Below are 12,126 nucleotides of genomic sequence, written 5' to 3' on the forward strand. Positions count from 1 at the left end.
GCCAGGTAAATATTTCACCGTTCTGTTTCGTATTCAATATTCCGTTTTTATCCTTGAAATCTCACCTTGTGAGATGATGGGACACCAAATTGTTTATTATATCATTTCATTTTGGCATCTCTCTCTTTTCAATATATATATATATATATATATATATATATATATATATAAGTTGGCTATTTTTGCCAATAATATATTAATTCATGTGAATCTCAACATTTTTTATCCGAGTGATATGTCATAAATGGGATATGGGGAATTATCTAGATTCTTTGCCGTTGAATGTAATAGGAACAGATCCAACGGTGGAGGATTGCTCACGTGACAACAGAAAAGAAAAAACATGACGACCACATTAGCTGGCTGTCTACATGATTCTAACTTAGGAATGTGTGTTGTCTACAAATGTTTGCAGCCTCACTCCACATGGACTGGAACTTTATTATCTAAAATTATTACATTACAATTGCCACAACCTTACAAAAATATACAACCGATGGCTGCAGAGATTCTCTGCCACTTAATTAAATCAACTTCCTAATTTTAATTATGATTCACTGAAGCACTTCAAAAAGGTCACTTGATCAAACGTCCGTTATAAAAAAATCTACTTTCATTTCAAATTCCGCCAGCAAACCATATAAAATGGGCCCACCAATAAATGTTACTTACAGATTTCAGACATTCTTAACGTCTATATTCTTACTCTCTGGTTCCATTATGAAATGAAAAATCCACCGTACGATGTCGTTTCATAAAAGCAGAGTGCTTGAATATCCAATGCATTATTGTTGCTTTTGCGTCTCTCCTCTTTCTTCCTCAGAATCTTTTGCCCACGGTAGCACCCTACCATTTCAGCACTTCTCACCTCATTGATTGCTTCGTGATTCTCACTTCTTTAAAAAGCGCGTGGTCAAAATCCCAAAACTTCCAGATTGTAAAAAAAAAAGAGCTCTGCTTCAAGTGCTTTCTGCAGTTCGCTTTGGCTTGGGTTCTTGTGTGCATTTATCATAAAAACTCGTTTTTTCTGCCTGCGCTTTTCAGCTCCTTTACGTCCTGAAGCCAACCCCTCTCTCTCTCTCTCTTTCTACTTGCTATGCTGTGCAGGAAGCAGAAGCAGAAGCACTGGAAATGAAAACAGAAGCAAAAACGCTTCGACAGTGACGACAACAGATAGAAACTTTCTGCGGAGTCATTTTCCATGAGGCGGGGACCTGCAGTGCCTGCACGCGCTGGTAATGCCTACCACGCGCCACCGCCGCCATTGCCGGATGTTTATAACATAATCCCTATCCATGACCTTCTATCTGACCATCCCTCCCTTCGGTATCCAGAGGTTCGAGCTGCCGCTGCCGCACTACGAGATGTCAGTAACCTGCCGAGGCTGCCGTTTGTTACTTGGGACCCGCGTATGGACTTGATGGACTGGTTGGGAGTGCTTTTCGGGTTTCAAAGAGACAACGTACGGAACCAGAGGGAGCACCTGGTGCTCCACTTAGCCAACTCCCAAATGCGGTTGCAACCACCGCCCGCGATTCCCGACGAACTGGACCATAAGGTCCTTCGCCGTTTCCGGAGCAAGTTATTGAGTAACTACACCTCTTGGTGCTCTTACCTCGGCAGAAAATCCCAAGTAGCTCTTTCTAGGCGCAGCAGTAACAGCAATGACCTCCGGCGTGAGCTGTTGTACGTTGCCCTCTACCTTCTAATATGGGGGGAATCAGGTAATCTCCGGTTCATGCCCGAGTGTATATGCTATATATATCACCACATGGCTATGGAACTAAACCAAGTTCTTGACGAATGGCCTGATCCCAACACTGGTAGGCCTTTTTTGCCTTCAATATATGGTGATTGTGCGTTCTTGAAGTCCATTATTATCCCTTTTTACCAAACGATAAAGACTGAAGTTGATAGTAGTAATAATGGGACTAAACCTCATTCGGCTTGGAGGAATTATGATGATCTAAACGAGTTCTTTTGGAGCAGGAGGTGTTTTAGGAAGCTGTCGTGGCCTATTAATTTTGGGAGCAATTATTTTGATAAGGTTGAGAAGAGTAAGAGAATCGGCAAGACTGGATTTGTGGAGCAGAGGTCGTTTTGGAATGTATTTAGGAGCTTTGACAAGCTCTGGGTTTTGCTGGTTTTATTTTTGCAGGCTAGTTTTATCGTTGCTTGGGAGGGTACCGAGTATCCATGGCAGGCATTGGAGAGGCGTGATGTGCAGGTTGAGTTATTGACTTGTTTCATCACCTGGGGTGGACTTAGATTTCTACAATCCATTCTTGACGCGGGGACGCAGTATAGCTTGGTTTCTAGGGACACAGTGTTGCTGGGGTTGAGGATGGTATTAAAAAGTATGGTTGCCTTGACATGGACTGTTGTGTTTGGGGTGTTCTACGCCAGGATTTGGAGTGCAAAGAATTCCGCTGGGTTTTGGTCTTCTGAAGCAAATAGTAGAATTGTGACATTTCTCGAGGCTGTCCTTGTGTTTGTTATCCCAGAGCTGCTGGCTTTAGTGTTCTTTGTGCTTCCTTGGATAAGGAATGTGCTTGAGGAATTGGACTGGAGTATTTTGTATGTGTTAACATGGTGGTTTCATACACGGATTTTTGTGGGGCGTGGACTGAGGGAAGGGCTTGTGAACAATGTCAAGTATACTTTTTTCTGGGTTGCAGTATTGGCTTCAAAATTTACATTCAGCTATTTCCTTCAAATCAAGCCACTGGTTGCTCCGACAAGGGTCCTTCTGAATCTTAGGAATGTCAATTACAATTGGCATGAGTTTTTTGGTAGTAGTAACAGAGTTGCTGTTGTTTTGATCTGGATACCAGTTTTACTAATATATTTTATGGATTTGCAAATCTGGTATTCTATTTTCTCCTCCTTTGTTGGTGCAACGATTGGGTTGTTTTCACACTTGGGTGAAATTAGAAACACTGAGCAACTTCGGCTTAGATTTCAGTTCTTTGCCAGCGCCTTGCAGTTTAATCTCATGCCTGAAGAACAGTCTCTATGTCCTAAGATGACCCTGGTGAAGAGGCTCCGTGATGCAATCCACAGATTTAGACTAAGATATGGGCTCGGTCAATCTTACAAGAAGATTGAATCAGACCAAGTGGAGGCAACCAGATTTGCCTTGATATGGAATGAGATCATCATAACTTTTCGGGAAGAAGATATCATCAGCGATCGAGAGCATGAGCTCTTAGAATTGCCACCTAATAGTTGGAACATTAGGGTTATTCAATGGCCATGTTTTTTGCTATGCAATGAGCTATTGCTTGCTCTCAATCAGGCTCAAGAGCTTGCAGATGCACCTGACAGGTGGATTTGGTTGAAAATAAGCAAAAGTGAGTATAGGCGGTGTGCTGTAATTGAAGCCTATGATAGCGCCAAGTATTTACTTCTTACAGTTGTCAGATATGGCACAGAAGAACATTCTATTGTTGAAAGAATTTTTGGTGAAATAGACAACAACATTCAGTTTGGAAAGGTCAGTGAGGCTTACTATCTGAAACAACTAGAACGTTTCCATTCCAAGTTGATATCACTTGTTGAGGTTTTGATCGGACAGAAGAAGGATGTAAGCAAGACAGTGAATATATTACAGGCATTATATGAGCTTTACATACGAGACTTTCCAAGGGGAAAAAGGAAAATTGAGCAATTGAGGCAGGAAGGTCTAGCCTGTCATGGTGCTGCCACTGATGAAGGGTTACTCTTTGAGAATGCTATTGAGTTTCCAGATGCTGAAGATGAGTTATTCAACAGGCATTTACGACGTTTGCACACAATTCTTACCTCTAGAGATTCCATGCACAATGTCCCAAAGAATATTGAGGCAAGACGACGAATTGCCTTTTTTAGCAATTCACTCTTCATGAACATGCCTCGAGCACCTATTGTTGAGAAAATGATGGCTTTCAGTGTCCTGACTCCCTATTATGAAGAGGAAGTGTGTTTTCCTAAAGAAATGCTTCGACGGCAGAATGAGGATGGTATTTCTACCATTTTTTATCTGCAAAAGATCTATGAAGATGAGTGGAATAATTTCATGGAGAGAATGTATAGAGAGGGAATGGAAGATGATGATGATATCTGGGAAACAAAGTCGAGGGATCTTCGTCTTTGGGCTTCATATAGAGGCCAGACGTTAGCCCGCACTGTGAGAGGAATGATGTATTACTACAGAGCTCTTAAGATGCTTTCATATCTTGATTCTGCATCTGAGATGGACATAAGGACGGGAACACAAGAACTTGCTTCTCATCACTCATCAAAGCAAAACCGCTGTTTGGATGGTCTAAACACAGTTAAGCCACCATCATTGCACAAACTGAGCAGAGCAAGTAGTAGTGTGAGTCTTTTGTTTAAAGGGCATGAGTATGGGAGTGCTCTAATGAAATTCACATATGTAGTCTCCTGCCAAGTGTATGGGCAGCAAAAGGCAAAAGGAGATGCTCATGCTGAGGAGATTTTAAATCTGATGAAAAACAATGAGGCTCTTCGAGTTGCATATGTTGATGAAGTTCACTTGGGGAGGGATGAAGTTGAGTATTACTCTGTTCTTGTCAAGTATGATCAGCAGCTGCAGAGGGAAGTTGAGATTTATCGGATCAGATTGCCTGGTCCCTTGAAGCTTGGAGAAGGCAAACCTGAAAATCAGAACCATGCCATAATCTTTACTCGGGGTGACGCAGTCCAGACCATTGACATGAACCAGGACAATTATTTTGAGGAGGCACTCAAGATGCGCAATTTGCTGGAGGAATTTAAGACCTATTATGGAATTAGGAGGCCAACCATTTTAGGTGTGCGAGAGAAGATTTTCACAGGTTCAGTGTCCTCACTTGCTTGGTTCATGTCTGCTCAGGAGACAAGTTTTGTTACACTTGGACAGCGTGTCCTTGCTAACCCTTTAAAGGTGCGAATGCACTATGGTCATCCAGATGTGTTTGATAGGTTTTGGTTTGTGCCTCGAGGTGGACTTAGCAAGGCTTCTAGAGTGATTAACATCAGTGAGGATATATTTGCTGGCTTCAATTGCACACTTAGAGGTGGAAACGTGACACACCATGAATATATACAGGTAGGTAAAGGAAGGGATGTTGGGCTGAATCAGGTCTCAATGTTTCAGGCAAAGGTTGCAAGTGGTAATGGTGAGCAGGTTTTGAGCAGAGATGTATATCGGTTGGGCCATAGATTGGATTTCTTTCGTATGCTCTCATTTTTCTACACCACCGTAGGATTCTACTTCAACATGATGCTTGTGGTGCTGACTGTTTATACTTTTCTCTGGGGCCGTCTTTATCTTGCTCTCAGTGGTATAGAGGGTCATGCAATGGCCGATAGTAACAAAAATAAGGCTCTTGGCACAATTTTGAATCAGCAGTTCATTATTCAGTTAGGCCTCTTCAATGCGCTCCCTATGATTGTGGAGAACGCTCTCGAGCATGGGTTCCTTCCAGCTGTTTGGGACTTTTTGACAATGCAGTTGCAGTTAGCTTCATTTTTTTACACGTTCTCCATGGGAACTCATTCCCATTTCTTTGGTCGGACTATTCTTCATGGAGGTGCCAAATACCGAGCCACTGGACGCGGTTTCGTGGTGCAGCATAAGAGCTTTGCTGAGAACTATAGACTATTTGCACGAAGCCATTTTGTGAAGGCAATTGAGCTTGGAGTCATTCTAATAGTTTATGCTTCCTACAGCGATCTGGCTACAAATACTTTTGTTTACATAATTATGACAATCTCTTGCTGGTTCCTTGTGGTTTCGTGGATAATATCCCCCTTTCTGTTCAATCCTTCTGGCTTTGATTGGCTAAAAACTGTATATGACTTTGAAGACTTCATGAACTGGATTTGGTTTAGGGGAGTGTTGGCAAAAGCAGATCAAAGCTGGGAAACATGGTGGTATGAGGAGCAGGATCATCTGAGAACAACAGGTCTGTGGGGAAAGCTGTTGGAGATAATTTTGGACCTTCGTTTCTTCTTTTTCCAGTATGGTGTTGTGTATCATCTGAACATTACTGGTGGGAACACCAATATAGCTGTTTACCTTTTATCTTGGATATTCATGGTTGCAGCTGTTGGAATTTATGTCAGCTTATCATATGCTCAGGAAAAATTTGCTGCAAAGGAGCACATCAAATATCGGCTAACCCAGCTTATAGTCATTACACTTACGATCTTTGTGATAGTTCTGTTGCTGGAGTTGACAAACTTTATATTTCTTGATCTTGTGAGTAGTCTTTTGGCATTTATTCCTACAGGCTGGGGCCTCATATGTATTGCTCAGGTCCTTAGACCATTTTTGCAGTCCACTGTCGTGTGGGACACTGTGGTCTCCTTGGCTCGGTTGTATGATATGCTGTTTGGGGTGATTGTGATGATTCCTGTTGCATTTCTGTCGTGGTTGCCTGGATTCCAGTCGATGCAGACAAGGATCCTATTTAATGAAGCATTCAGCAGGGGACTCCAGATATCTCTTATTCTTAGTGGCAAAAAGACCAATTGACAGATGAAAGGTATTTCTATTTTCTTCTTCTTCTTCTTCTTCAAAATTTATTTCTGAGATATTCTACTGTCAATGCTCATTAGCTGGATTATGAGGTTGAGTTGGATCGCTTCTGTTTTTGCCTACTGTTTGGTGTCTTATTGTTATATTTTGAACTACAAAATAATAATTGTTTCTTGGTGATCTGCTGCTGCTTCGAACATGTTTATCCATAAAAATATTGATGAATCCAAAACTAATTTACACCTTGTACGTGGTGCCTAAAGGAGAGAAGGGAAGAGTCAAAAATAGGCTGCTTAAGGTTAGTAACTAATTGACATTGGCTTCAACTGATTGAACTTGAACCAAGATGTTAAATGAAACAGGAAGAAGAATGGAGTAAAAAATAACGGCTTCATTCATTCCCAAGCTTTACGTGGTCTATTAAAAGAGCATGTGTTACTGTCTAACAAACTTCCCCGCCATTGAAGTGTTCCAGAGGATTCTGGAACTTGATCTTCTTTTTCCTCCTGCTACTCTTGCTGGTTGTTAACAATGCTCGTCGTATGCTTCATAATGCTCTGTTTCATTTAAGAGCCATTGAAGTGTGCTGTTTTGCTCCAGCTTTTAACTTCCTCTTTTGTTCCACGCACCATTTTGTTTATTGCTGGTTGCCGGCGGGAGATAACTTACACTTCATCTTCTTCATTCTCTCAAACATGGCTATTCTGGCAGAAGCTTTAACATGTTTATGGTATTGAACTCGTGGATGTTACTGAGGATATGGATACTTGACATCTGAATTTAAGTTTGTTCTTTGATGGCTTGAAGATTATGTGAGGATTGAACTCTGCTGGTACGAGAATTAACGGACAATTGGAATTCTTTGTTGAGCTGCAAAATGCAATATTCATAGGATCAACCGTGTAATTGGAATTTTTACATGATTTGCTGTCCTCTTCTCTCGGTGCTTATTTTACTATGTTATGCATGTGAGCTTGTTAGTAATATAAGAATTATGTAATTATGTAATTCTAACGAAGTTCTTTCACATTTAGATTTCTCAGTAGGACTAGTTTTGTACAACCACGGGTAGATGATTCAACTGTGTTTCCCTGGGCCGAGAAGGTGGTTGCAGTTCTGCCTTGCAGTTCCAAGAGATAATCCAAATGAAGGTCCTGATTTTGCAGTTGTCTGCTAGTTTTCGCATGCTACATGCTGCTCAAGTATCTTTCTGCTAGTTCTTGCTTGAAAGTGAGTGATGGGCGTTTTGGTGTAGCCCATGTTCATTCACATTATAATCATGTAAATATTTGTTCACATGCTAGCCTGTTAAAGGTATATGATTGTGCACAGATTAAACTCAAGTCCTTAATTTAGCAGCTCTAATAACAACTAACGAGGTAGTCTATGCAGCACAGCTGAGGAATCTTTTGAGAATTACACAATATTTTCGAGCTCCAAATATAATTGTGGTCCACAGGAAATCAAATGCTAACTTAGTTTTCTCGTAATAATATAGCATTTGGTGCAAATAGCATGCAAGCAAATCCACCATTCTAAACTTAATATGATTGGAGTTAAGCAAATACATTCGTCTTAGATCCCCAAAAATTGCCACATAGGTGATCGCAGTGAGCAATGTGCATGTCTTGTAGCCATGCAGTTCAGTGCTTTCCATTGATGTGGGAAAGATTCTCATTGATAAATTATCAATTCAATTGATAAATTATCAATTCAATTGATAATATATAAATTCTAACTTAATACTAATTATTTTGGACTAATTAAAAAGTAAATCTAAAAGTTATTTAAATCAGTTTGTATGAGGTGGAACCGTTCGAAGTATTAGCAAACTACAATACCAACAATTCTATTCGATTTAGTATTCAGTTGCGATCAAATTTAGCAAGATTTAGTTGCAAGAAAAAGACTACTCGTATGAAACGAAATGTAATCGTCCGAAATACTAGCGAATCATAATATTCGAGAGTTCGGCTCTGACTTAGCAATTATATCCAATTCAATATTTAATTGCGAGGAAATGGCTACTCGTAACTGAGATATTAGCAAACCACAATACTCGAAAATTCGGTCTTGATTTAACAATTATATCCGATTCAATATTTAATTGTGATCACAAATTTAATGTGAGAAAGAGACATTTCACATCGATAAATTACCAATTCAATGGCTTAATACTACCAAATAATTTAGATTAACCATTTTGAGTTAAGTGAAAATTACCAATTCAATGGAAGTTATTTAGGTCAAGATTGGACCGGACTGTTTCAAAAACCATGTACAAACACCACCTACAAAGCAGCAGAAAGGACATATTGGCTAGAATACGCAAGTATCAATCCTGAAATTCAAAAACGCATGTGTTAATAGCTTTTATCAAGAATATATTCGGCTGATCTTGACAACCTGTCACATTTCCAGAATGTTGAATCAGAAATCAATAACAAACTCTATATTCACTAAGTGCTTAAAACAAAGGCAGTATTCAACATGCATCAAAAGCAGTATTCACTATACAAACTATAATATCTTCAGTGAACGGCTTCTTGCATTTCCTCGCTGTTAACTACAGGCACCTTCTCATACTCAGGATTTCCTCTAAATCTCTTGGGAATGATGCAACGGCCGCCAAATCGCTGCTGCAAGTATATTAAGGCAGCAAACAGCAGACCACCAAAATGGATAATGATGTTCCATGCAGTGGAGTAAAAATCCTGTTTGTGATTTCCATATATGTATGATAAATCAAGGGACCAGGTAGAATTATGAGCCCTGTAGAGGTCATACGCATGAGGCAGCACGCGGACAATAGTTGTGCCAACATAAAAGGGAGAGGTGAGTATATTTTCTCTAGAATTGGAGAATATGTTGTACATTATCTGCGGGAGTAAAAAGCCATCCAGAATCAAACCAGCATAAGATTTAAGGTATATCCAAAGATAATCCCGCTGGTAACCCATATGGCGTGGCCGTAGATACGGTCTCCTATAGGAGTTCTTCCATTGGTGCACGTACCAAGCAGTCAACCCACCACCTACAAACAATGGCAAAGCCAGATAGAGAACCCTTTTCTCAGCAAGCCACAAACTCTTGTGGTTTCCATTACTCTGCCTGGCAGACCAACTGAGTTGGAGCAAACGGAATTGCAAAAGAAAGGCAACCATTGTTACAACCCTCACAATTACTTCATTTACTTCAAGCCATCCACCACTCTCAAGGAAAACGTCCTGTCTGTTATGATTTGCCACGAACAGGGCTTCAAAATTTAACAGAAGAGGTATCATGTAGCCTAGTGTAAGAACTACAAGCATCACAAAGGAAATGAAGGGTAGCACATCAGGGTTCTTTTTAGCATGATAGAGTTGCAACCCCACAAAGACACAAGCAAGAGTATTAGAAATCAAAACCAAGGTAATCTCCATATCCATTCTCCAGATGGATTCTGCAGCTTGGCTTGTATAAATTGAGTTTGAAGATACATCAAGTTGCCCGAAGTAAAGAGGATCCAACTTTTCTCGCATGCTCTTAATGGTTCCCTTGATGTTATTCCCACGCTTTGCATTCAATGGAGAAAATTGAACCTTGACCAGAATCTCACAGTCCTCTGATTGATAATTTGTTAAGTTTTCAAGAAGGAATATTGGACGTGAACAGCCAATCATGCACAGAACACCTGTCTCATTATCATATGTCCCTTCAGCTGAAATTTCTATAGATTCATTTGACAAAAGCTTATTACCCATCTTAAAATCAGAAGCAGTAGTGAAGCTCATCTTGTAGCTAATATTTAGAAGACCACTGTTTGCATTCATTTGATAGGGCTCGAAAAGCTGATCACCCACGAACAATGGGGATGAATAACCTTGTGCTGTTTGCCTTTCACTATTTCTCACTGACATATGGAATCTCATGTCTGACGAATAAGCATTGGGATATGCCTTTCCTGTGCCTCTCATGTTCTGTTTTGGACAAGATTTACTTATCCTGTCAAGCATAGTGTACTGATACTTCAGGCCTGGAAGGCCCCTCATCCTATTCCCAGAACCATGGAATCTGATTTCATTGAAATAGCCAGTCTCATTTACAGATATGGAGCTCAAAATTTTTCCCACAACAGTATTCCGTTGTGTAATGTTCAAGATTCTAGGGAACCTCAAACTCAATTGAATTGAGCAATCCCCAATAGAAGCATTAACTAATGAATCCTTTAAATGCAAGACTCGACAAGCAACCACACAGAGTCTGTCCTTCTTCTCATCCCACACTCCCTCACCAATTAACATTCTATTAGGATCAAATACTCTCTCATAACTGAAAGGTCCAGAGCCAAAATAACCAGAGTTTGAGAATCCTATCAAAGCCCGAATTCCACCTTCACGTTCACATCTAATTCCTTGAATTGTCATAAACAAGGGCAAAGTCCCAGAATAGCCACCAAGAGGATCGCACTTACCACCACCATTATGATCACACTCGTTTCCATACTCCAATTCAAAAGTCCTAGCGTACTTATACAATTGGCTTAAACAAGCACTGGGATCTAACCAATCTAGATGTAAATTATCGTCTTCTTCACCACCATCACTTCCATCAAAGCACAAGCCACTGCTACCTCTGTTTATCAATGTGTACTTATATTCACCGAAATGAGGTATACCCAAAACCGAAATTGGCTCAAAATAACCCGAACTGCCCTTGTTATTCAGACTCTCCAAAACTCCACTAATCAAGCTACTAATATTACTAAAATTCACGGGATAATTAAGCTTTAGAACAACATTCGAAGAACTTACAACACCCAAATTTGCATGACTCGATCCAGATCCCACCATACACAGCTTCCCAGTATCCATGGACCAAAACCCATAAAGCTCGAAACTCAAAGACCCTGCACGGATCGGAATTCTCGGTGGACGGAATCGGATCTCCCTCAAATTGCGTTTCCACGTCAGGTTAAAGTGTGCAGGAATGTGGAATCTGAGAGTCGCTTGGAACTTAAGCACGTGAGGAGTCTGAGTAAGAGAAATAGTATTTCTCTTTGGGTGGAAAGAGAGCGAAATGGCAGAAAAATCGGCTGTGACAGCTCTTTTCGGGAGGATTTGATGGCCGCCGGTGAAATAAGCAATATCAAAGTGAAGGACTTTGTCTTGGCCAAGAGCAAAGTTCATGCGGGTCTCAGTAGATGGAGATTCTGGGACGATGTGGTTACAGTGTTGTGCATAATAAGCAAGGAAATTCGAATATGAAATTGAAGTTGCTGCAGCTGCTGAGATAGCCAGGTGACAAAAATAAAAAAAGATAAGAAGGTTAGCGAAAGAGAATTTAACAATTTTTGAAGGGTATTTTAGGAAACGGCATTTCTGCAATGGAAAATTTTGAGGAGCATCGCCAGTTTCCTCCATTAGTCCTCTGCCGATGGCGAAGAAAATCCCCATAAAAGAAGTAGCCCTCCGTGGCCTTTTATATATCGGTTTCTCGGGTGTTTGTCACAATATCCGACCCGGATTCCTATCCTTTCCTCTTGGGCATGGGCATATCTCATATCTGGGCTCTTTTCCAAAATTTTCAGGGCGTGTTTGGTTGTGGATATTTTTTATTTC

At 40.5% G+C, this 12,126-nt stretch overlaps 2 protein-coding genes and 1 non-coding gene across 3 annotated transcripts; 2 read left to right on the forward strand and 1 right to left on the reverse strand.

The window, feature by feature from the left end:
- The first annotated feature begins 746 nt into the window (after positions 1–746).
- On the forward strand, positions 747–7,920 carry LOC110605207 (callose synthase 11). Its single transcript, XM_021743602.2, has 2 exons — positions 747–6,533; positions 7,561–7,920. The coding sequence occupies exon 1, from the start codon at positions 1,202–1,204 to the stop codon at positions 6,521–6,523; it is 5,322 nt and encodes a 1,773-aa protein (XP_021599294.1). The 5' UTR covers positions 747–1,201; the 3' UTR covers positions 6,524–6,533; positions 7,561–7,920.
- Positions 4,167–4,246, forward strand: LOC122722334. Its single transcript, XR_006349302.1, has one exon. It is a non-coding gene; the product is annotated as a small nucleolar RNA J33 (small nucleolar RNA).
- A 953-nt stretch (positions 7,921–8,873) lies between the features above and the next one.
- LOC110605249 lies at positions 8,874–12,122 on the reverse strand. The gene has a single exon (XM_021743678.2). It carries the CDS (start codon positions 11,959–11,961, stop codon positions 9,058–9,060), a length of 2,904 nt encoding a protein of 967 aa, XP_021599370.1. The 5' UTR covers positions 11,962–12,122; the 3' UTR covers positions 8,874–9,057.
- Between the last annotated feature and the right edge of the window lie 4 nt (positions 12,123–12,126).

Source organism: Manihot esculenta, chromosome 17 (assembly GCF_001659605.2).
Source record: "Manihot esculenta cultivar AM560-2 chromosome 17, M.esculenta_v8, whole genome shotgun sequence".
Classification (NCBI taxonomy): Eukaryota; Viridiplantae; Streptophyta; class Magnoliopsida; order Malpighiales; family Euphorbiaceae; genus Manihot; species Manihot esculenta.

Coding starts and splice junctions, on each gene's coding strand:
- LOC110605207 (XM_021743602.2), top strand. CDS start 1,202: ATGAGGCGGGGACCTGCAGTGCCTGCACGCGCTGGTAATGCCTACCAC.
- LOC110605249 (XM_021743678.2), bottom strand. CDS start 11,961: ATGGGGATTTTCTTCGCCATCGGCAGAGGACTAATGGAGGAAACTGGC.